At 38.0% G+C, this 27,141-nt stretch overlaps 1 protein-coding gene and 2 long non-coding RNA genes across 3 annotated transcripts in view; 2 read left to right on the top strand and 1 right to left on the bottom strand.

Moving 5' to 3' along the window:
• LOC136263677 (uncharacterized) overlaps window positions 1-7,154 on the top strand; it is a 41,692-nt gene extending 34,538 nt beyond the window's left edge. Inside the window, exon 3 of the long non-coding RNA XR_010704742.1 lies at window positions 7,124-7,154. This is a non-coding gene — a long non-coding RNA (uncharacterized lncRNA). The remainder of the gene's footprint in view (window positions 1-7,123) is intronic.
• LOC136263676 (uncharacterized) overlaps window positions 1-9,135 on the bottom strand; it is a 42,470-nt gene extending 33,335 nt beyond the window's left edge. Inside the window, exon 1 of the long non-coding RNA XR_010704740.1 lies at window positions 9,117-9,135. This is a non-coding gene — a long non-coding RNA (uncharacterized lncRNA). The remainder of the gene's footprint in view (window positions 1-9,116) is intronic.
• A 3,361-nt stretch (window positions 9,136-12,496) lies between these two features.
• LOC136263775 (uncharacterized) lies at window positions 12,497-21,385 on the top strand. Its single transcript, XM_066058404.1, has 13 exons — window positions 12,497-12,544; window positions 12,760-12,806; window positions 12,852-12,916; window positions 12,975-13,011; window positions 13,070-13,103; window positions 13,520-13,589; window positions 14,893-14,962; window positions 15,019-15,081; window positions 15,217-15,341; window positions 16,669-16,730; window positions 17,291-17,319; window positions 17,960-18,018; window positions 21,166-21,385. Exons 1-13 carry the CDS (start codon window positions 12,539-12,541, stop codon window positions 21,222-21,224), a joined length of 726 nt encoding a protein of 241 aa, XP_065914476.1. The 5' UTR covers window positions 12,497-12,538; the 3' UTR covers window positions 21,225-21,385.
• Window positions 21,386-27,141: the final 5,756 nt, after the last annotated feature.

Consider the following 27,141-nt stretch of genomic DNA (forward strand, 5'->3'; position numbering starts at 1 on the left):
ATGTGGGAGTTGTGATTCTTTTATTCAGTCTTTACTCGAAGTTCCATTGATCCAAATAATATTGACAACCTACACTTCTGATGTGTTACACCACTTATAGAACTGGATTTTACCCAGTACGAAGTTTATAGCATCCTTGCCAGTTTAGATGTCACAAAGGCCATGGGGATAGACGGAATAGGGCCACAAATACTCAAGAATTGTGCTTTGTCACTATTTTTTCCTGTCCACCTGTTGTTCTGAAGCAATGTGCAATACCAACTGAATGGGCAACCTACATAATCATCCCAGTATTCAAGTCTGGAGAAAAGAGTATAGTAAACAACTATATAGCTAGGCCCACATCACTTTTATGCACAATGTATCAAAACTACTTGAAAAACTTGTATATGATAAAATTATCAATTTCATATCTTAATCTATTTCTTTAGTACAATTTGGTGCCTTTAAGGGCAGGTCAATTCTCCAGCAATTGCTATTATTTTTAAAATTTGTGCACAACAACCATGACAAGCAAATTGACATTATCTACTTGGATGTAAAGAAAGCTTTTGACAGTATTCCACATGATAAGTTACTTTGTAAGCTACCTGTATACAGTTTTGGCATTCAGGGAAAATTGTGGAAGTGGTTCAGGAGCTACCTGTCTGGTAGAATTCAACATGTTCGTATTAACCAGTCATTATCTGCCCCCTTGCTGGTTCTATCTGGAGTTCCCCAAGAGAGTATTTTGGGACCCTTACTTTTCATTATTTACACGAATGATTTACCATCTTGTGTTACCATCAGTAAAACTTTACTATTCATTGATGACACCAAAATTTATAACACTGTTTGTAGTCCCGGAAATATTTTAGTCTTTCAGAATGATTTAGACTCATCAACTTTGTGGAGTAAGAGATATAATATGTGCTTTAATCCAAAAAAGAGTGTCCATCTTAGTATTAATACAAAAGCCATCACTACTTACAAAATAGCTGACACACAGGTTATAGCAAACAGTTCACATAAAGATCTCGGTATTACAATATTATTAGACCTATCTTGGGATCAACACTACAATAACATGAATCCTAAGGCCTACAGAATGTTGGGACTATTCCATTGCAGCTTCAGCAGGCATCAAACAGTGACAGCCAAGAGAACTTTGTATATTTCTTTAGTGAGATTGCAAGTTACATACTGTTCGGTGATTTGGAGACCTAACCTTATCAAGGACATCACACTTATTGAACAGATCTAGAGGAGAGCAACAAAGTTTATTTTAAACAACTACAACTCTGATTACTTTGATAGACTCAAACATGCAATTCAACCTACTACCTTTAATGTACACCTTTGAACTTAACAAAAGAGTGTTTATGCTAAAGTCACTCAAGTATCCCTCTCCTTCTTTCAATATCACAGACTACATAACTTTTGCTGATGGTAATACCAGGTCCTCCTCAAGTGGCAAAATAATCCATGTTAGAAACAATAATAATGCAGGTAGACATTTTTTCTTCAATAGAATTCCTCAATTGTGGAATGCCCTACCCCCTATTGATTTATCTTTATCTATTAAAACTAACAAGACAAGAATATATTAGTTTCTACGGTTGCATTTTTTATCAACTTTAGACATGACAACCCTTGTACATTTCATCTTTTATGCCCATGTAGTAGATGTTCCAACACATCCCGCCCCCCTTTAATGTAACTCTTTAAGTATAAGTAATGTAATTTTTATAAGCAATTAAGTATATAGTAAATTTTTGGTTTTTAATGGCCGGTAGCCCTGAACTAGTGGACCATCAGTACTGTACCCTAAAGATTTCATTGATTGTACATCTGTTATTCTATACCTACATGCAGTATTGTAAAGTTATAATCAAATTAAAAAAAAAAAAAATCAGACATCACTGGAGTAATAATTGCACCATAAATAAAGTATATGGAAACTTGATTAGGTATACGTTGCTTGTGATAAGTTTATGGAAAATGTGTACCGTATACTTTTACAAACACTGTATACTTCCGTACACTTAAATTCATGGTGCGATTATTACTCCAGTGATGTCTCATTTTATTTGGTTTGTAATTCGTGATTTAAAATATTTGAATCAATAAACTGAGGATATTTAGAAAATAGATGAGTTGATGAACAACGTGAACATACAAAACTGTTGATTGGATCAGTGGCAAGGGGGGGGACTGTTCTAATAAGGCAGTCACAGTACTAGTGTTCATGAGGCAGTGTAGCTTAACACGAATAAGGATGTTATGATAATCAGGGCCGTAGCCAGACTTTTATCTGCATGGGTAGGTTCTTTTAGAAGAAAAGTAGACCTTTTCATATGACATTATTCAGATTATATTTATGGTGTGCGGCATGCTGAAACTAGGGGGTCTGGAAGCATGCCCCCCCCTCCAGGAAATTTTTTGAAAATATATACTAAAAGGTTGAATGTAATAGCATTTCAGTCAATAAAAATAACTTTTTTTAAAGGTAAGCTGAAGACCAGCTGTATGGATGATATCTGATTTAAGATTTAAGATTTTAAGATTAGGTACTGGGCAGTCAGCTCAGCTGGTTTGCCCAGGGGGTGAAAACCCCAAATGGTACAATCAAATACATACATACATCTGGAAAAAGATCTCTACTGCTACTGTAATTATACCATCTGCACATACATGTGTCTACATATAATATATTGGAATGTCACAGTGAATAAGAATGAGAAAGATCGAGCACTCTCCCATGATCAACAGGGGCAGTGGAGCAGAACAAAGGGTGTCTTAAACAATGAAATTTACGTATTACATGAAGTTGAAGCACGGATGCTATTTGTGGGCTCTGCATGGAGGGGCTTGTCCACCAAAGTCTTATATTTTCAGTAATGAAAACTCAGCTTTAATCTACATGTAAATTAAGTAGCGTTTAAAAGAAAATATAATTGTGACTGCTCTATTAGAGTGGTAGACTGCTCTATTAGAGTATATTGATCGTGCATTACATTTGATCATAGATAATATACCCCCCTGGATTGGAAACTAGTAAGCGCCACTGGTTACAGGCTGGTTTCGCGCCCTCTTCAATAACAAGACAAGTTTCTCTGGGTGAAACAAGACTCACCACTGGTAAAGGGTTCTTTCTCAAGAAACAGCGAGTTTCGAGGCAAATTGGCTCTCTATTGTGCGAATGGTAGAAGCGAAACTGAACACGTGAAGTTAGATGGTTTGGACACATTCAAGGAAAGCACCGAAACCCTGTACGCTACGCCCTTCACACCCAGACCATACCATGGAGCATTATTTGATGACTTCGTAGTATAAATTGTGTAGCGGTACTGTCCAGAATCACAGAGAGAATGTGCTTCCAGTTTGGCCAAAAAATACCATCCCAAAAACCTGCCAAAGAAGTTATGGGAAGGCATATTACTTAGCCGAGGCAATTCTTTATAGCATAGTTAACCTTGTGGTACTTTCTTTTTCTACTTACAGCACTTAGTTTAGCCAAAGAATGTGCTTCCAAAAAAGCATGTAGTCCGCCATTGTAAGCCTTCAGACCAAAAGTGAAGCGGAGTGGTCCAACTAACCAAAATAATTATCATAACACCACAAGTCATCCTCGTAACAAAGTAAAGTCGTTAATGCCACCGTTCTGCTGCTTGTACAAAGTCTGTGCGCGCGGCGCAGTTTCCAATCCAGGGGGGTATATTATCTATGATTTAATACAAGCACTGAATGAGTTATTAATTTAGCTTCTTATTAGCTAGTGGTATCTCGTAAACTGTAGCTAATGGACTTTTGCTCCTGAAAATTTGGACTTTTATACTAAAATTGTGGACCTTTTTGGTTAAATTATGGAGCTTTTTGCTAAAATTTTGGACCTTTTTTCCAAGAGGGCGGTTCTTCAGAACCCCCCCGGCTACGGGCCTGATAATATATACATTAGGTAAAGGGAATTAGCCATTATTGCTGTGACCCTTTTTCGTTGTTTTTTTGCTCTTCAACTTTTCAGCAAAGTGCACCCCCCCCCCCTTTCCTAACTCTGGATCCGCCCCTGTGGATGTAGCTAAGTCTGATTTGTAAACTGTGGGTGTCCGTGAATCGCCTTTTTCGGGACTATAATATACGTATTAATCGGAAATTACTTTGCAGGGCTGCTGCCATCAGGCAAAGAAGCCGAGAAAGCTGATACTTGGTGTCGGGCCAAAGTCCCACAGCCTTGAACCTCTAATCGATAAGCGCCGTAACGGAGATAAAGCGGTCTGGCCACGTGAGACTACTTTGAACTATCTGAAGACATATAACCGCATGTTCATACTGCAGATCGCTCTGGATGAGATCGCTTCAGTGCGATCCAGATCGATTTGTGAGCCCCGTTTATACTATGAAGGTGAGCCCGCTCCTATCTGTAAAAAACGTAAACCCACAATCATAATCCAGAACTATTCCCCATTGGAACGATCTATGTATCCCAAATCTATCTACCATTGATCTTGAAACATTTAAACAATCAACTACTCCTACTTTATAACTGTAACTTAGCACTTATTGTATTTATTGTAACTTAGCACTCACTGTAATGTAGTACTCATTGTAATTCTAGCACTTATTGTAACTTACCACTTACTGTAATTTAGCACTAGTTGTAACCTAGCACCTATTGTAACTTAGCACTTATTGTAACTTAGTACTAATCATTATTGTAACCTAAATTATAGGCACTTATGTTATTGTAACTTAAACTAGGCACTTATGTGTACGTACCTTGTACATTAGCGTAAAAACCCTGTTGGGTGTTTGCTAATCAATAAATAAATAAAAAATAAAATAAAAAATTGCGTCGGAGTAAAGTTGTTGATAGAGTTAAAAAGGATTTGTGTTCTCTGAATCGCCTGGTTAGTAGGCATGATTATTATTATTATTAATGGACAAAAATTGCTTGGCAGTACAAGACTGTCAAGCTAGGCCACAGGCCTTTGAGAGTGCCCATATCTTGTTGTTCTCCATAAATCATCAAGATTCTTCTTAAACAATGCCACGGTTGGTGCAGAAATAATATCTGCTGGAAGAGAATTCCACAAATTAACTACTCTTTTGGTGAAAAAATTATGCCTCACTAGCAGCCGAGATCGAAATTTAAAGAGTTTACGGTGATAAAGTCTACTTCGATGTTGGCGACTACTCTCAACTCCGTGTAGTTAGTTAACTATTGATTCGCACGCTTACATGTTTGCTTTGAGCCCTTGTGTTGTTCTTGAAGCTGTGTTTCCTTATCGTCGCCTAAATACTTCGCTGTTGCTTCATTTCATTATTACAGTCGCCATTTTAGCTGTAACTGTCCGTACTTTTATTCCGTTTATTAGAGTTAAATCGAACTACAAGGTCACAACTGTTTACACGCAGATGTGAGTCGAATTGAATCGAACTGGACCACCTCAGGTAGGTAGCCCCATTCGAATTTGCATGGCTTGATTCGACATGTGTTTAATAACCCACTAACTAGAAAAAAAGCAAAGTAAGTCACTCTCTAGTGCAAAACAAGTGCTTTCCTTGGATTGCAAGCCCAAAGAAAGAGAACCACAATTAGATTCTGGACTACTCCACAAGAACACCAATTGTGGTTTGTTGGCTTCAGCCGGTATATGCAAACACTGCAAAACACCGCCCAGGGTTCACCACGAGGAGGCGCCAACAAAAATAGTCTTGATAAAGACTGACCCCCATCACTATAAAATCAATCATATGACACACACACACACACACACACACACACACACACACACACACACACACACACACACACACACTACACACACACTACACACACACGCTGCACAATATTCACACATACACTGCACAATACACACACACACAGTGCACACTACACATACACACACACACACACACACACACACACACACACACATACACACACACACTCACACACACACATACATACACACACACATACTACACACATACACACTATGCCACATTATGCACACTACGTCACATTAAGCACACTACACACACGCACACTACACTACTCACATGTTTGCACTACACTACACTACACACATACCCACTACACTACACTACACACACTACACTACACACATACCCACTACACTACACTACACACACTACACTACATTACACCACACTACACACACATGCACTATAGTACAATACACACACACACACACACACACACAATGAAAACTGCACTATACTACGCACGTACACCAGATTACAATACACACACGTACTACACTACATACACATACACAATCCTTGTTAATATGCTCAGACAAACACGAATTTTGGCCGGAAATGTCAGATGTCCTACAAGCATTGCATACATACTACACACATACACACACACACACACACACACATGCACGCACACACATACACACACTACACGTACACCACACACACACACACACACACACACACACACACACACACACACACACACACACACACACACACACACACACACACACACACACACACACACCTACACAGTGCTGGTTCACTAGGTAGGCTCGAATATCTCAGTAGCTATGTACTAGTACTAGTAACCCGCAGGAGGTTGCACCATGTCACACAGATGAAGGTGTGGGCACCTAAAGAGTCCCACCTGGACTATCACCTGCTGTGGGAGATAAGGACAGACACAGACATACAACTTTACACACTCACACATACACATGCTCATCACACACACGCACGTACGCACTGCATGCACATGCTACACACGCATGCATTACACATGCATGGATCTATTGTATGGAAGTGACTTGCTCTTTAACTACATACACTACAATATGCATTCACTAGTACTAGCATTCACATGCCTGTGTTTTTTCACACCTATAATTAATAATTACTGTACAAGCAAGTAAGAAAATTATAGTGCAGTGTGAATGTTGAAATAAACTTAGAATGCATCACATAAATTATAATCACCGACTAGTATATTTTTAATTGATGGCTTGTGACAAAATTATGTTCACACATCAGTATTTATAGTGCTTATTATGTTAGCAGCATGAGATATTGGTTGAAAATCAAGTGTAGCAACCCGCAGTATCTTTGGTAGATTGTAATTGTAATTCTTTAACAGGGGATCCACTCAGTAACTGAATACTGATTTTCAGTGCAGCCCTGTAAAGATTAAAAGATTACTGTAGCATAGTTGAAAATGTTTGAGAAAGTGAAACGTCATCACAAAGGATTAAAGCATGAAGATAGATTCACCAAAGCTGCACAAAAAATAACAAAAAACAGCGCAAAGTAAAAGTACTAAGCCATAGGCAGGAGGATAGTTCAATCATGGTTCCTACGTTAGGACAGCTTTGGACTTAACAGGCCTGTGTGGGGGGTAGGGGTGAGTGGTAGGGGGCTGAACATTTATTGGTGCAAATTAAAGCATCTAGAAATGCTCCATGCTGGTGGGAAATAATACCAAATAAATACATAAATGGCACAGTGTAGTCCCAGCTTGATACTAGTCAGTGACTGGAGGGACAGAAGGCAGAGTCTGTACTACATTTTAAGAACTTCACTTATAAAAGCAGAAATAAGCACAAAGTAGCTATATAAAACTTAAAACACGTACCTACACAAGCATCACTCAAATCCAACTGGTCCAGGTCAATCGACTCCGAGATGGACTCGCTCGCTGAGTATTCAGCACAGAACGCTGTGGCACGATTGATTGTGGGAAGCCTAAAGCAGCGTAGCTAGTATACTGCTAATCTAGGGTCCGCAATGAAAAGAATCGATAATCACGGAATTACTCCCCTAGCTACTATTTCAACCTGTAGGGCATATCAAAGTATTTTTCTACGTACCAACGGGGGGTCCTTCACATACAAAATCCATCTACGAAATTTCGAAATATGGAAATTTGCCAACCAAATTTCTAATTTCTGGATAAATTTCTACCAAATTTCCAAATTTCCGGCTTGGAAATTCTTGGGTGCTACGAAGTTGTAGCTTGAGTTGTAGTATATTCCGTGCCTTAGGCTACTGTACTATGGTTTCAGTATGGGTTCAAGCCTAGCCGAACGGTTCACTAGCGGTCTGGTAAGCTGTCGTGACTCTATCATGGTTGGGGTGAGGTAGGAATCTGAATAAAACACTTACCAGTAATCCACGGACACACCAAAACGACTTACACTGTGGCCTTTGCACTGTGGGAATCGAATCAGCTCGAAAGTATACAACAAATTTACGAAGCAGATTACGGACAAATGTTAGTACGTATAATCTAGATGGCGCTACACGTCTTCTATTGATAGTGACCCCTCTTCCTTGCATCTGGCTTCGTGTACGTATATACACATATAAATCCATGCAATATAACTTACACTAATGAAATAATCAAAATTCAATGCCAAACATTATAAAAATTTTAATCGTATGGATTTAGAGGAGCTCACCTAATATCGGACGAGCTCCAATATCGGACGCCATTTCTCCTAAACTACAGTGAACATTCAAACATTCTGCACATCTCCAAGTAGGCCAATGCTTCATCAACTTGTGTACCAAGTTTCAGATCTCTCGGGTTCTTGGTCTCGGTACAGCAGTCTCTTGAAGACAAGTCCGAATTGTACGTAAAATCGGAAAAAAATGCTCAATTCAAGGACAGCCATTGTTTGCAGATCACACTTGCATTAAATCAAAAATTGCATACCTTCAGATTGTAGGGCTACTCATTTACTTTCTAAATATGTATGGTTTATTCATTTAAAGTATTGTACTGATGAGTTATAGACCAAAGAAAAGAGGCTGTCACTGGAGCAATAATCGCCCTAACTCAAAATTGTAATCAATGCTTTGAAAATATTTTAAAGTGGATAATTGCATACAATTAATCATTTACAAGTTGTCAAGCAACTTTTCCAATAAACGCACTGTCCTCCAGACTTAAAATATTACAGGAATGCCAAAATCCTCTAATAGAGCAGTCAAATACCCTAATATAACAGTCGCCAATTTTTTGCAAAAAGGTGGGTGGGGACTATTCTACGGAACGGAACGGAACGGAACGGAATGATGGACTAAACTGCGGAACGGAATGCTTTCTCAGATTGAAGCTTGCAGCTTACCATTGCTGTACAAGTTATCAGTGGCACTTCCAGCAGGTAATCAAACGTACCCCAAGAAAGATAAAACGAATTTAAGGATCGATTGTGGGTTCTTGTTGGTTGTCATTAGTAACGAAGTACTAATTGTGGGAATAGCTGACTCAGTGTGTTCATCTTCGGATATATCAAGTAGGGAACTTAATGCATGACTTGTTTTTACTAGTATGTGAGTTATTTTTACTTACTTGACTTTAGAATGTACAGTCTGAGGCCCAGCCTTTCTAATCGGCATAAATCAGTATGTGCATAGCTACACTACAAAGGAAACAAGTATGGTGACAAGCTGAATCAACTCAGTCTAAGCAGAATCTAAAGGAATTTTGTGCAGTGTGTGAGGAGCAAACATTCAGATATATACCTCAAGGAGGCTATATTGTGTGAACATCAATGATTCATTAACAGAGTAGTGGACTATTGTCAGATATCTCAGCCTGAGTACTGAGTTGAATTCTGGATGGGGTCTATTTTACAGAATGGAATGTTTTCTGAATCAACTTGCAGCTTGGCTAGCTGCTATCATTGCTGAAATTGCATTTATCGGTGGAACCTCCAGGAAAATGGAATAGGATAATTATAAAACATTAATTAAGTGATTGTTTAGGTAATCATGACTTTATTCAGTCTAATAAACAGAATATATGGTTGATTGAGTGAGGTATCACTTTCAGAATGTTCAGACGACCAGTGATGAGATGCATGGATTCATCAAATTTTTGTTGTGGTTGGAGGCATTAAATATCCAAAAGCAAACTGACTGTATAATATTAATATTAATTCACTTTCTTTATATTTTCTCAATTTTGAGCCTGTATACAAATAATTGAATTTTTCTTGTCAATAGAAATCCTAGAATAAGATGGGAGAGAAACTTATCTTTGTTTACCTATACTGTACAACCAAGAGTTCGTAATACTGATTTGTATGGGGGAGAGTGTCTAACTCTCAGTATGGCCTGTACAAACACCCTGCGTAAAGTTCACCTTTCATCAAATCAACACCTTTACTGGGGGATAGAAAACTGTTGATTAGTGTTGCTGAAGAAGGTAAAGCCTTTGTTCTGAAATAAGGCCGAGGTGTTACTTTAAGCAGGGTGTTTGGTGAATGCGTTCAAGTTAGACACTCTCCACCTTATTATGAACTCTTGGTACAACTTCAAAGGAAAATGAAGAAAACATACAGATGAATCAATAAAATCACTACAGTAAGGTGAATTACAGACTAGTGAGATCTTGGTTAGTTAATGACAGTGGTTGGAGATTAAGTGTGGTAGCTTCTTGTTCTTGAATACGTTGCAAAGTGGAAGTACAAATCAAAATGGGATATCAATTTCATTATGAAAAATTTGTATACATAAATAATCTAGCATTACTATTTCATTTGTCCTCCACTTAAACATGCTACAACAGTACTAGTGTCAGTACATTGGCAGTGAGTCTACCTTGAAATCTCAACTCTAGAGTATATAGATCCAACACAGGACAGCCCGCACTGTAACAAATACATGTGATCCCATTGTAATTTCATGGACCAGCTGGACTGGGAATCACTTGAAAATAGACGAACAAATTTAACCTGTTTTGTTTGAAGTGAAGCATGTGAAATGTTACACTTAAGAAATCCTAGGATTCTTAGGTGGCATGTAATTAATGTGAGTGTTCCATTTCAGGTCTGACTAGATACATAGAAATTACACACACATCCTGGTCCAAATCACGTTTGCCTGGTGGCTACGGGCATGGTTACACATGCAGCTTATAATAGAGATTTGGCTGATCTTGGAGTTTTGGCATTTAGCCTGATTCAAGGCTAGCAGTCAGACACATCCTTGAATTGTGCAATAGATAAAATCAGCTCACTATTGAATACGGCATTAGTCCATTGCACCAGCTGTTAATATATAAATAACTCCATGCATACACTTCAGTGATGTTTGCAGAATATACCCTCCTTGCGGTCTGCCAAAATATTTGCTCCTCACACACTGCACAAAATTCTTCAAGTTTTAATTCAGCTGGCTCTTTCCTGTTACCAGTATCTTCCTGCTTGCTTTATTTATACACTGACTTATGACTTGAAAGACCGGCCCAGACTGTTTTCTAAAGTCTAAATAAGAAAAACAGCTCACATAAAGTTCCCTTTCGAATGGATGAACATCACTGATACAGCTCATCCCACAATAATACTTCGTTACTAATGACAACCAACAAAAACCCACAATCAATCCGTTAATTCTTTTTATCTTATGTTTAATCACCCACTGGAGATGCCACTGCTAACTTATAAGGGAAGTTTCAGCAATGGTAAGTTGCAAGCTTCAATTTGAGAAAGCGTTCCGTTCCGTGGTTTAGTCCATCATTCCGTTCCGTTCCGTTCCGTTCCGTTCCGTAGAATAGTCCCCACCAAAAAGGTGGTGTAAATCAATTCTACATAATGCTGATATGCTTAAAATGTGGTTCTACGTACTTTTTGTTTTAGAATTTTAGGCTTTCAGCTGAAATGATTGACTTTTTATGTTAGAGTGTTTGACGGCTATATTACAGATTTTGCTATTTCTGCAGTCAAGTCTGCAGTATTTTATGTCTTTATAGTGTTGGATTTGCAGGAACTAGTGTTTAACAACTTTCAGTACACAATCGAAAACAATCATCCACCTTGTATGCATTTTGAAACAATTTTTTTCTGATTTTGAGCAAAAATAGTTAGGGCGATTATTGCTCCAGTGACAGCCTCTTTTCTTTGGTCTATAACTCATCAGTACAATACTTTAAATGAAATAAGCCATACATATTTAGAAAGTACATGAGTAGCCCTACAATCTGAATGTATGCGAATTTTGATTTAATGCAAGTGTGATCTGCAAACAATGACTGTCCTTGAATTGAGCGTTTTTTCTGATTTTACGTATTATTCGGACTGGTCTTCAAAAGGTTGCTGTACCGAGACCAAGAAACCGAGAGATCTGAAACTTGGTACACAAGTTTATGAAGCATTGGCCTACCTGGAGATGTGCAGAATGTTTGAATATTTACTATAGTTTAGGAGAAATAGCGTCCGATATTGGAGCCCGTCTGATATCAGGTAAGCCCCTCTAGTTGTTGTACCTTAACACTTTTGACAGCTGCTTGTAACAGAGAAATTTATTGTTAGTAGAAACAAGCCATCACTCCACCTGTAACAACAATATTTTCAGGTGTTGATGCACAGTACAAGTGCCCATAAAAAATACAAAAAGGATCTAAGTAACTTGGACACCTCCAAAATCCACCACAAAAGGGTCTAATACTAGATATGTATTTTTAAAAATAGCACTGTTGATATTTCACTTATTTTTGATCATGCATAGGAAACAGCAGTTATTACAGGAGGAGAATGTGCAACTGAAAATGATGGTAATTTAACCTCCAGGCATACAACCACCATAATTATATGATTCCCATGCACAAATTATTTTAATATTTATATCTAAAAACTGGAGGGATTTTTTTGCTTAAATGTTTGGTTACAAAATTGAGCAAAAGATTTTTGTCTATGGCCTTTCAAGTTTACCTGGACATGTGTGGAGGAGCTTTTTGTAATTCTGGTCTTTTTCATTATTTACCTCTAGCTCAATAATCGTAGTGGGGGCAGTAGTAGCAGCCAACGTAGTGGAAGGTACTTACTTTATGGTTTGCTGTAAACTTTTAAACTTGTCCTCAGGACCACACCGATTGGCCAAGCTGCTGTTATGGGGAACACACCTTCTCCTAAAGAGATGAGATCATGTGAGCTGTTAATGCAATCATGTGATGTCATTGGTTACCATGGTTATATGCTGTACAGTACGAACTCCATCACCATCTGGTCAACGTATGACAACGTGAGTCGTGTGTGAGCTAAATATAGCAGTTACCATATTTGAACTGTTACTATTGTAGGCCGAGCAGTGGTCAAAAAGGAAAGAAAGAATGGGTAAGCATTGTTAGAGCTTGTTTCTACACTAAGCAAGGATTCATATGTCAGGAGTCCATAAGTTACTCTCTAGAGTTCCTATGGATATATATACTTTGATAAGGAGAAAATGTCCTGACCACCTGGCAGACTCCTGTAAGCGTTCAAGCGTTAATCGGATGACTACAGGTTAGAAGCTGCCCAGGTCCAGTCATGGATTTTTTCTCATTTTTACATCTTTTCAAACACACTTTATGTAACAACTTTAAACAGACCTGAGACCTTCAGCACTTGTGCTGTAAAACCTTAACAAAAATAAATAAAAATAAGTACTGCAAGGTACTTTGTGATGCTCATGAGCTTCAAATTGTAGTATTTGGTAGCTTTTATTATGCTAATATTAATAGCACATCTGTTTAGCTGTTGTTATATTGTAGCAACCATTTCATCCTTCATCTGGACCCAATAGATTGTTAGTGAGACCACCACCTTGTAATGGGAAGATAAGTGAGTGTGTGTATCATCTAATATATCATGTGTGTTGTGGATAAAAGCTTCGCACCCATGAAATGTGATACAGTCTCCCATAGGCACTAGTCCTGAGGGTTGTGTTGTGGGTGTGGTGTGTTTGTTGTACGTATGTGGTGTACGTGTGTGTATGTGTGCAAGTGTGATTGTGTGCGTGCATGTACACATGTGTGTGTGCATCCCACCAGGCTCTACTGCCATTTAGGTGGTGGTACTGTAGAGGCAGTAAAGGAATTTAGGGTCATTGATAGAGGCTATGGTAGGATGATAGGGGAGGTTAATCGCTGAATCGCACAGATTTCCAAAGTTTTTAATGCAATTTTGTGTTTCTGGCTCATGACCTTAGTTTGGAAACTAAGTGGTTGGTCTATCAATCTGTAGTGTTGGGTATCCTTTTGTATGACATGGGCTCCCACTCAGGTAATTATTAAAAGGTTAGAGACTTTTCATCGTCGCTGTATTAGATGTATTATGGGCATTGGAAGAGCTGTGCAGTGGGCACAGCACATCACTACTAGTCAGTTGGTTAAACGTTTTGGTATGTGAGAGGCTGTGTTAAGCTTGGCTAGGCTCAGGTGGTTGGCTCATTTTGCACATATGTCTGATGATCGCACACCAAAAAGGATTTTGTTTGGATGGCTGCCAACCTGCCCATGGTGTAAAGAGATACTCAAATAGGATTTTAAGAACTTTTCCAGTAGTGACTCATGGGTTCAAGACAGATGTACAATTAATTACTGAAAGATTGGAGAATTTGCTGGCTGGACCACAGTCTCAATCTAAACCCTTCCATTGTGACACATGCCAATGGATTTTTTAAGAGAGCAAAAGACTCTAGACATAAGTTTATATCTACCCACCCTCATCAATGATTGGTTGGATTCTTCTGGGCAAGGGCAAGCATCATCCATTTCATGGCAGTCCAAGTCTCTGTTTGTGAGTGTGAGTGAGTGGGTGTGAGTGAGTGAGTGGGTGAGTGAGTGAGTGAGTGGGTGAGTGAGTGAGTGAGTGAGTGAGTGAGTGAGTGAGTGAGTGAGTGAGTGAGTGAGTGAGTGAGTGAGTGAGTGAGTGAGTGAGTGAGTGAGTGAGTGAGTGAGTGAGTGAGTGAGTGAGTGAGTGAGTGAGTGAGTGAGTGAGTGAGTGTGAGTGTGAGTGAGTGAGTGGAGTTAGTGAGTGAGTGAGTGAGTGCGTGTGTGCATGCGTGCGTGTATGTACTTTAAGTATACGTACATGCTATATAGCTTATTGCCTGTTTGTTAATGCCAGTTTTTTTATTCCACAGTCAGCCCCAAAGGATTACACAATACAGCTACACCAGGCTCTACTGCCATGTTACCTGGCCCACATGTAGGGTAAGTCATGCATTGGAGCTCTTTGTCATGTAATCAACACTCTTGCTAATCTGCAGATCCATGGATGGTCATGGTACTTCTCCTATGTCTCTTTCACCAGTTCTAACTCAGCCTCAGAGGTAGGGTGTGTGCAGTGCATGTATATGCATGTGTGCGCACATGTGTGAGTATAAGATTTACAACATGTGACTAGTGTGTGTTGTATTAGAGTATTTTAAGGGAGTTAACGGTATATTCATTCTCATTTCATACAGGCCATTATTGTCCTCCAATGCCTACACTACTCCCATCCCTACTAGAGGTACTGGACCAGGTGCAGTACCACACTCACTGCCAGGAAGAATACAGAAGCAACGACAATCTCCACAGCCAATGACAGGTCAGATGGTAAATCTCCTAAATATCTCAAGTGTTTATATACATGCAACAAACATAATTATACAAGTACACAGAAAAATTTAAAATTTTCAACCAGAGTAGGGACCATACACACATTGATAAAAAGTACTGAAACAAGCTGGAATAGTGCACAACATTAAATCACAGTAATACAGTAAGAAGTGTTATATCCCTACTGTGCTATATCCCCATTATGGTATTTTGAGCACAGTAGGGATATAACAATTCTTGTTTTATTACTGTGATTTAATATCGTGCACTACTCCAGCTTGTTTCGGTACTTTTTATCGATGTGCTATGGTCCTTACTCTAGTTGAAAATTCCAAATTTTTCTGTGTACTTGTTTATTAACTTTTTTGTTGTTGTAAACAATTATGACTGATGAACCCATGCATACCACATCTGAAATGGCGCTGCGCTCCCCAGCTATATCAATTATTGTCTGAAAAGTAAAGTCTTTGTTGTCAGCTATGTTCAACCCGTTACACAGCAAGAACTGTTCGAAAAGCACCTCTGCAATCCATGCATACTGAAAGAAATAGTGCAGCGTGCCCCAGTTATATCAATTATCATCTGAAAAGAAGTATCCATTACGCTTTGTTGTCAGCTATGTTCACCCCGTTACACAGTAGTACGAATCAAGAACTGTTCAAAAAGCACCTCTACAATCAAAATAGCCACTATGAAAAAACGGATGATTTCCGTTACGAAAGGAAGCCATCACGTGCTACCACCAAATCGACACTTTTCGCTGTCAGCAAAGAAGAATGGGACACAAAGGAGGACACTGGAAAGTCCATGAAGAATGCATTGTGCGTACTGCGGTATGCCAAAAGGCACCTGTCGGACCGAAGCAATGTCAAACAGGGAAAAAATCAAGCCCGTAGCCTTAGCCATTATCGAGTTACGCTTGTCTGAAGGCATCAGTCAGGCAGTCAATAGAAAATTCCATTAAATAAATTATTTTTAAAACTCCGTAGCAACTTGTTGAAAGTGTTTCGGGTTGATCTGAAAGCTTCTTTGGGCTTAGTAAAAACCAATACTGCCTCATCGTTGTCAGGGAAAATTGAGACTGTTTTTTGAGTGATGTTATTTCTTGGGCCACGCCTACTCCTTTGTGGTCCCTACTATACAGTACTATCGTACTGTATGATGCAATGTAGCATCTGTTCTGTTGAATATCTTAACTACCTGAGGCTATAGTCCATGTGGTAATTATTGTGCACGTCTTTCAAAAAGTATTCTAATTTAGCAGATAGCAGTGTTGTAACTGAGAGGTATGCAGTAAGTGAAGTTGTTTTCTATAGGTGTGCAACATGGTCCACCAAGTAGCTATATGATACCATCAGCAATGGATCAGCAATCAAATGTATGTATGTGTATTGTGTAGTGTTGTTTTAATTAACTATAACTAAAAGCAAATCCATATTATAACTAAAACTAAATCTATAACCAAAAAAACAACAGAATAACTAAATCTAAAACTAAAAAGAATTGAAAGATATAACTAAAACAACACAGAGAATATAACCATAGCTAAATCTGTAACTAAAAGGAATTTAGAATGATTACTAAAACTAAAATTATTGACAAAACTAACTATGACTATTAAACTCCTTACTAAAACAATACTATAGTATTCTGTGTGTTCTGTTCTCCAACTTGTTTATAACTGGGAAAGCAAAAATCAATTGTCCATGTCTCACATAACAGGTGAAGCTCCACAGGCATGATATAGCTTTCTGCAGTATACCAGTTCTGCCTCAAGGGATTTTCCTGCACTGACTTGTGGCACCTGAGTTGTGCATGGTTACAAACGTTTCCTTTTTTGCTTTGTGTGTGTGTGTGTGTGTGTGTGTGTGTGTGTGTGTGTGTGTGTGTGTGTGTGTGTGTGTGTGTGCTTGTGATTTGTGGATATTTCTTGTGTAGTTGACACAGAGTCAAGGAAGAAGATTCATGTAAGCAATTAACTGAGTGTGACATGTACTTTTCACAATGGAAACTCATGTATATAGCAAACTAGCAGTCTAAATATAGTCTCAAGCTGTATGTAAAAAATTAGAAAAATATTACTAATGCATTTTAGTATTGGTACAGTACAGTAGACCCTCCAAACCCCAATGGTCTCAGATAATGATAAGTGAATAAATTAAGTCCATTAATTTAGTCTAATAAGCATACACCTACACTAAAACTCTAGTCACTTTTAATTTTGGACAAATGAGGGTACCAGTATATGAAGGTAAGAATACTGAAAGTGGTTCAAAATTTTGAAGATAAAACAAAATTTGTTGCCATGGGTACTATGATATAAACATAGACTTTGTTAATCACTATTTCAGAAAATAACTTTAATTCCTACATTGTAAATGCTATCTCAGTATAGACAGTACACTTCAGCACAACATGTCAATTGAATATTAGAAACAAACTATTTGAACAGTCATTGTATTGTTAAATTTATAGAACCTTCAAATGTGTAGCATGCACATTTGTTCCAGCACAACTAGAGAGTGTTTAAATTTTCATTCCTATAATCTAATAACTGTCTTGTCTGTTGTTGTTGTTGTTGTTGTTTTATATTTACTGCCCACACAGACCTATACCTAATCATAGTACTAATGTGACACCTGTCCCTGCTACTGGATGGCGACAAGGTGAGATATGCATTTCATGGTTAAAATGGGTTGGCCGGCATCACTGACTTGGATGACCCAGTCATCCTGGTCAGACTTGATCTGACCTAAATTTAAGCACTACATTTCAGGCACTATAACTGTAAGGCAAGAAAGTTTCGTTTCGTACAAGTTTTCGTGGATTTTGCTGGCATCCTATCTTAAATATTTGTCCATGTACAAGTTGCATGGACTGATCCAGTGATCAATGTCTAAGCCATGAAAATTTGTTCTACAAAAAGCACTACTTTACTAGTGATGGACTAATACCACAATTTTACTACCTATCCCCTATACCAAGATGATACATTATAGGTGAAAAATGGCTGATATCAATCCAGTACTGATACTTTGTATGTACGGATGCATTTAATATACACAAGAACAGCCATAATGGTTAATAAGCCAGCTTACCAACATATATGCTATTCTTGTAAAGTGCAGCTCATTGGTTTTGTGGCCATCAATCACAAGGAATAATTGTCCTTTTTAAATTGTTATCTTCATGGCTAACTACTCTTTTCACTGTACTAATAATGTTGCTTGCTGGCTGGCTGGCTGGCTGGCTTCTTTCACAAAAAATTCTTACCTTGCTCAACTCCATGCTGCCCTCTTGAAAGACAATTAAGTGATGTCATTCAAAATATCAGTTGGTTCGTATCGGACATCTATAACTTTGTCTGATAGCGTTAAAGTAGGCCCAATACCAGTATTGGTAACAGTACATCACAAATTTTATCACATTGCGAAAGTCTAATACACCACTAAAATCTCTTGCCTACAGGTAATTGGTTCTGTGTAGTTTTTTTGCAATAGCAAAAGGTAAATGTGTGTAGATTCATATATGTATTAACTCAGCAGCAAGCTTTGTTTGTTTGTAAGTACTTTGATCTGCACTCACATTAGCATTCCCCCATTGAAAAGTAGTAAGAACTGTGTTTAGGTCATACAGTATGATAGTATTGTATAATGAAAATTTGCTAATATAATGACCAGAAATCTACCTCACCTTCATGGTGCCTTGGCAGTGTAATCAAGCCATAAACCACCTTCAGTGCAACCTGATATCATACAGTATGGTAGTACTGTATATTAGGGATCATGGAGGTTGAGTTTTTCTGGCCAAAAATATCACAAAAAGCCAGCTTCAGAATACCATCCTGGTGCCTTGGCAGTATTGGTTAGGTAAAACCAAGCCTAAAAATGCCTCCAGTACGACCCTAAATGTTTTCCCCAAATTATTCAATGGAATTTTCTACTGACTGATTAACTACCTGCCTGCCTGCCTGCCTGATAACTTCAGACAAGGTGTAACTTGATAGTGTAACACTAGTAATATAGTTATCAAACTTACTTAACACTGCATACATCATTGTAACGCTTGCCACTATGTAACATTAATTAGAAATGCCTTTGTAACATTAATTAGAACTTGATTACGTGACTTTGTACATGTGCTAGTAGTGGCAATACTAATCTGTGCTGTGCTGTGCCTAATGATGCTACAATAGCAGCTAAGGCTACAGGCTTGATTTTTTTTTACTGTTCAATGTTGCTTCGTCCCAAGATGTGCCCTTTGGTATACCACAGTACGTACAATGCACGCATCGTGGACTTACCTTTGTCCTCCATTGTGTCCCATTTCTTTTTTGCTGACATCCGAAGAAGTGTGCTGCACAAACTCAATAGCACTGATGTTTTTGGTTGTATGGAAGTTCCAAACTTGTGCAGCATACTCTAACACTGGACGTATGGAGGACTTGTAAACCAAAGATTTAACTAAAGGGGAACATCCCCAAAGTGAATGACATAATAAATTCAAACATCTCAGGGGCGGATCCAGAGTCTGGAAAAAGGGGGGCACCTTGCTGAAAAAAGTTGAAGAGCAAAAAAAAAAAAAAAAAAAAAAGGTCACAACAATAATAGCTAGTTATCCTTTACCATATATATTATATCACGTATGTTATGTAAAATAAAATCCTATTTATAGCTTCCTAAGTAAGCTACACTTCCCCATGAACACTGTGACTGCTTTATTAGAGTGATTGGTGATTGACTGCTCTATTAGAGTATCTCGATCTTATATACATTTTTTTAAGGGAGGGGGGGCACGTGCCCCCCGTGCCCCCCCCCCCCCCTGGATCCGCCACTGCATCTGGTAGCTTTTTAGCAGCTGTTGTGAATGTGGTCAGTCTAATTTAGCGTGGAGTTGATATAAACTCCTAAATAACTAACAATTGATTTCCAAGAAATTGGAGAACCATTAACACAATATGTATGTGTAAGTGAGTTTCGTTTCTTGGTAATCATTAGGGCATCGCATTTCTGTGAATTTAATCTAAGTTGTCCAGTACAAAGATATATAGATCCGGTTCAAATCATCCTGCAATTTCTCACAATCTTCATAGCATTAACCTCATTATAAATAGCAATATCATCAGTAAACAGCTTGATGGCTGAATGATGCACTACAGAAGGCAGGTCATCAATATATAATAAAAAACAATAGCTTGAGGCACACTGGATGTCACTGTGAGCTGGCTGGAAATTTACCATTTATCGCCACACGCTGATGTCTGCAAGTGTTCAGCCCATTACACAGCATTACTGCCTTTTGACATACTATACCACAATATGTACAATGCTGGACTTACCTTTGTCCTTTGTTTCCCATTTCTTTTTGCTGACAGCACAAGGTGTCAATTTATGGTAGTGCACATTGGCTCACAGTTGTACCTGTTGCTATCACAGTAATCGTCTGTATTTTCTGCACTGAATGGATTGGCCTGTCATATACTTTTCTTTGTTACCAGTTCAGCTGAAGTGATGTCTAGCAGTGAAAAATCAAGCTTGAAGCCTTAGCTTTTTGTTACACTGTCTTAGCTTTTTTTACACTGTCAGAAGGCATTTGTAAGTCAGTTGGTAGAAAATAAAGTTTGTAGCAACCTATTTGGTTGATGCATTTTTGGGCTTGGTTATACCTAACCAATACTGCCAAGGTACCATGAAGGTATTTTGAGGTTGGTTCTGGTCAATATTTTCACATTTTCTTGTAAGAAAGTGCACTGCAAACCATGACTCCTAATATGATAGTGTACTGTCTCATCACTGTGTGTTATATATTACTAGGTGTACCAAGTAGTGTTCCTCCCAGGATTATCACACTGTCTCGTCAAAAGACAACATGAAAGGAACTCTGTTTAGGTGATATATCTATGAACTGTTTATCTACCATTATCGTACAATGGTACATACATATCATATATACGTAGCTGAAGACTGCTACATATAATCAGTGTTTTGTAAGCACATTGTTTTGATTTGAGGACAAATGAATTTATTGAACATATGCAAGAGACTGTGCATGTAAAAGAAGTTGAAACATATAATGTTAAAAGCTTTGAAATTAGGCCACTTCAAGTCATACCTTAGTTTCTGGTCACTCCCTAGCCAACAAAAGGATGCGGGCAGGCAGATGATCAGGACTTCAGGACTATAGACTCTTGCATATACACCTAATGTGTACTGTGATGACACACTGGATATATTATTTGCTCAATTATTAAGCCAATTGTGTACTAATTCTTACAGCATGCATAAGTACCAAGTACAACAATGTATAGTTGAGCACTATAGGAAAGATCTGCTCATGTAGCTACTTTTGCTTTCCAAGTGAAATTTCTTATTAGCTATGGTAGGAAAGTATTACCTATTTATTAGTTTAAGATGTTCAAATGACCCAAAATTAAGTTTAACTACTTGCACATCAGAAACTATTCATTCAAATGTGAAGTCTTTGTTTCCAGGCTTCTATTTCCTGTGAAAAATGACTGTCAAGGTTTTGAGTCACTGAGTGCTCCAGGGTAGTGTTTTTCAGTGATCATGATCATGTGGGAAAGTTGATGTTTTAACTAAGCTAGTATTGCCACTCATCAATCTAGGGTATACAGTTATTTAGTCACCGAAACTGAAGTTTGAGCTCACCGGCTTTCCAGTCAGTGATAAAGAAATCTAAATTTATATAGATCCAGTAGAAGAGTTATGATAGACTAATCATCAGCAGATCACGTTTAAATTGTTAGGAAAAGTAACCTATCTGATGCTATTAGGCTAGTGATTAATACTACATACTGAATTTACTTTAACAGAAGCATTATATATTAAATCAAGGACAAAACTAGTCCAAAACATTTTAGTAGTGCAGCATATAATACCCGACTGTTCTAATATTAGAGTTAAGTGTATAGTATCACTGCTCTCTTAGAGTATCTTGATCTTGTGCAGTTTTTAAAAATCAGTGTCCTTGGTTTTTCTTGGTCACATGCACTTAAGTACACTTAGCCTGTAATATTAATAGTAGTCCTCATAAACTGGGGTTCCAGGTTTTCCATGTGGGCAGGTGACCAGAAACTAAGAGTGTGACCTTATGTGGTATTTTATATGTACTGTATAACTATAGATTATGACTTACTGCTGTGTCACTATTATAAGTAGAATATTTTGCAATGGAAATTTCTCTATTTAGCCTTTAACAGGTTGCATTGTAACGTATATCACATGGCAAATACTATTAAAACAGTCCTCCATTGCTCGCAGAACACACACACAAACGCTTGCTAACTTGTGTATACATTAAACACACTTTTAAAGTCAGGTGTAAGCATCACTGTTACTGGTGATAGCTTCTGTACTTGATTGATTCTTGTCTTGCTCTACATGTACACATGCAAGATAACTACTGTAACTTCACACTATTTATACAACACACCTTTCTTCTTCCATCTTCAAATTCATTTCATAAGCTGCTAACTTTTCTTCTTCATCCTTCCTTCTACGCATATTACCCAATTCTTGCTGCATCCTCATTTCTTCCTCCAATGAAATACATCTCAATATCTCCATTCTCTCCTGTAATTCTTTCCTCCTGTACTCTATCTCACTCCTTTTTTCTGTTGTACTCCTTTCTTTCAGAGCTTCCATTTCTTTCATCAATGCCATCTCTTCCTCTTTTCTGCTTTGTATTTGCACTTCTCTTCTTTTTTGAAACTGGTCCATTACTTTTTTCTCTTCCATCAGCCTCATCTCTCTCTTTCTTGCTTGTTCCATCCTCAATTTTTCCATCGCTGCTTTGTCTTCCTTTCTTCTAAGACTCTATTTTATGGACTACATTAAATATGCTGTCTATAAAGACACATACAATACAATGATGTGTGGTAGTTTGCAAACACCTAATGTAGGGTTAAAATCCCAGGTTCTGTGACCATCCTTTAGCTAACATGTTTTGATGGTGAGAATTGAACTCTGCAGACCTTGCCTCAACTTAATTCCCCAGAGAATGATGGTATTTTTTTTTTGCCAGAGGGAAGAATTCAAAATAGCTACCAGCACATAAAATTTTCAACTATGATAACTAGCTATATATAAGGACACATTATTGGGCATGAGTAAGTTGATTCTGGTTTCATCCTCATTTTGATGTTATTACCCTAAATTTCAAAGTAAGAAGCCACCATCCAGCAGCACTTTAAGGAGATTAGTCTAATGCATATAGAACAATCAACATAATGCATGATTTAACTTCTTAATTAGTCAGAATCAAAGCACTCTGGTTCACAATAAATGACTCATCACTCTCCTCATGTTCATCTTTCTTAATTTTTTCTCGGTGCTAGTAGATGTGTATAGGAAAGTTAGCAGACTTGTAAGCATTTGAGCATAAGTTGGATGGCTGCAGGATCAAGTCTGCCAAGGCTCAATCATGGATATTTTTAGATCTCCTTTCTGCAACTTTTCAAACATACTTAATAGAACATTTTTGAATAGGTTATAGGAAAAAGTTTTGGATACTTGTTACAGATTTTGGTATTTTGGATAATAAAATAGGTGCTCAACAGGACTGCTTGAATACTCATTAAGGTTGTGTAATCTATTGTTTATCAGTGCACATGATGGACTTGTCAATAAGAAGTATAACATGTAGCCTGTGGAGTTGGATTTGTGGAGATGCATTTTTCATGTTAGGAACTTAATATACATGGGTGGACAAGCAGTGCAGCATAATCCAACAGTGTATACTGTGGATGGCTGCAAGACCACTGAGTCCTGCAGAGATATAATAGTACTTGTGTTGTAAACCTTTAATAAATAAGCAGCAGTATTACATACGTAGGAGGCATACCATCACTATGAACTTCATACTTCTTTACACTTCAATCTCATGCTCTCACATCCATTATATTTTGTAATCTATGCCTACACTTTCTTCCTCACTCCCAGGAATTTCTTTCACCGATGCTTCACCCAAAGCTTCCTGCATGATTCGGTGTTTCAAGTTTTGCAGTGTGCACAGGGTTAAATTAATTAACAACTAATAAAGGGATGCTCAACAGTTTTAGTAGTAACATGATCTTTCACTCAGTGGTAATGTGACTGCTCTATTTGAGTATCTGATCTCTTAAGCTACAATTTTATGTTGTAGTTTCCTTTATTATCACAGATGTAATTTGTTGTATTTCAGGAATCACACCAGGAAATAAATTTATTTGGGATAATAGGTGAAGACTTCAAAGAATCGGTAGAAAGAATAATAAGCTGGTTCATGGGCATTTTTCATGGCAAGTAAAATGAAAGACATTACCATGTGGACATAATCTGATCATTTGTGTGAAAAGCCATCTTGCATCTGTTAAACTTCAGGTGATGGAGTGGCCATCAGTCATGGCCACATATCACGTATGTGAACAGTATTTGGTTCTTGCAGAGTAACTATATTGGTAGAAGACAGCTAGAGTTTTGCTCTTTGCGTCTTTCTGTAGGTTGTTGAATGAGGTTACACACTCACTAATGTATATAATTATATTCCAGCAACTCTGGGAGGCTCACAAATAACTTTCCTAATGCTCCATCTCAGCAGTTGAGATCCTCTCTAGGTTCTCTATTATGTGGCTCACTGGAACATTAATGTCAAGGATTTGTTTAAAAGCACATGCTCATAGAGAGAGATGTTATAGGGATGCTTGCCTTCTACTCTTGTGCAGAGTCAAAGTCTTAGTTTATCAGAGGCAGAGTTAGATAAGGATGAGATTATAAATGGGACTATTAAGATCAGTAAGTGGCAAGATCTTGCATACACTATACATCTTATTGTAGTCATTATCAGCCATCTGGAATGTTGGGGGTCATAATAACTTAAACTGATGATAGAATCAGACCCAGTAGTGATTGAGTTGTTCAAAATGTGTCCTTGTTCAGCATTTTACATGTAGCTAACATGGGTTAAAGTTATAGCTTGCTTGAATTCTTTTTCCTGGTACTGATAATATTTTGGGAGGGATCTGACTCACCTGAGGAATACTTTAGTCACCAGAACATGTTTCCATCATCAAAACTTGTAGAGGATGTTCATGGAATTGGGGCTTTGACCCTAATAATATTGTGTGTACGCATATGTATGTAGTGTGTGTGTGTGTGTGTGTGTGTGTGTGTGTGTGTGTGTGTGTGTGTGTGTGTGTGTGTGTGTGTGTGTGTGTGTGTGTACATACACACATAAGCATTGTGAGCCACTTTAACAAAGTGAAATCATTATTTCCTAGCAGTGGTAACTAGCTTTCATATAAAGGGCACAGCATAAATGCTGCTGTATGGTTACAATTGAAGTTCAGGGGGTCTAGGAGTTGGTCCTTTTTCTATAACAAGACACACAGTAGTGTGTCGTGCGGCCCGAAGAAGCCGGCGCGCCACCCGTGAGTACGTTGACAGGAAGAAAGAAAACGCGATTTTTACACCTTTGTAACTCCGTGATCCTTCATCCGATTTGAGCCAGTTTTGCTGCAGTGGTTCCCGCCAGCTAGGCCACCCCACATACCAAATTTGAAGAAAATCCCCTTAGCCATTTCCGAGACATATGAGTGCCCAAAATTTCGTTTTTATTTTTCGTTTTTGCTTTTTTTTCTTCTTATTCTTTGTCTTTTCGCACACTTTGAAAAATTGCTATAAAACACAAACGCGTATTCCGATAGTCTTGCAATTTGGTACACATAAAGGGAGTCCAACGAAAAATCATAGTATCAAGTTTGGTGCAAATTCGGTGAATGGTTCAGGAGTTATGATCGATTATTCACGTAAAACAAGATCGATTTGTTGTCACGCCTACAGGGTAAACCGCTTCATGGAATGAGTTTAAAGTACGTTTGTGGATAGATCAACCATTGTAGGAGTGCCTTTTGGTGGTTTAAAAACAATCGAAATTAAGATCATGGAGATATGACATGAAACTGAAGGTGTGTAACAATTGCGCGATTGAGATTCGTGAATAAAAATACCAATAATGTTCACACCTACCAGGCAAACCGCTTAGAGCAGTGAGCTGAAAATTGGTATGTAGCTGGAATAGTCACCGTAGAAAGTCCTTGCAGTAGTACAGAACAGTCGGCAGTGTTGGGAGTAACGCGTTACATAATATTATTACTTTTGTGGTAACAAAGTAATATAACGAAATACGCTATAAAAACAGGTAATATAATGCAAGTTATTTTACTTACAAATGTAACGTGTTACCTAAGTAATATAGTTACTGTAACGAGTCTAATATTACGTAATATTATTACTACAAGTAACAAAGTTACTAATCTCGTTAGATATCCTCTGAGTAGCGCCTAGCCACAACGAAGTAACGAGGCCTACTGAATGAAGCTTATTCACCAGCTTCTTACTTATAACCAAGATTTGCATATTGTCCAACAACGCAATCATGTCACGTGATAAGGTGGTAGTTTCACACATGACAGCTTAAGGCTGTGGGCAAAAAGTTATATAATATGTAATATTATTACAGTTACTTTATTTTATGGGTAATATGTAACTGCAACTAAATAGTTCAGTTGCAAGTAATATGTAATATGTAACTAGTTACTTTTACAAAGTAACTTGCCCAACACTGACAGTCGGTTTACAAACCGTTGAGTTATGATTCCAAAGCCAATTCCATGTAGCAAATACGAGATCGAGATACTCTAATAGAACAGTCACCCTAATAGAGCATTCAGCTAGTTCATGACTTACTCCATTATAGATTTCTATTACATTGCAAGTTATGCTGTAGGGAGT

This window comes from Dysidea avara, chromosome 8 (genome assembly GCF_963678975.1).
Source record: "Dysidea avara chromosome 8, odDysAvar1.4, whole genome shotgun sequence".
NCBI classification, from domain to species: domain Eukaryota; kingdom Metazoa; phylum Porifera; class Demospongiae; order Dictyoceratida; family Dysideidae; genus Dysidea; species Dysidea avara.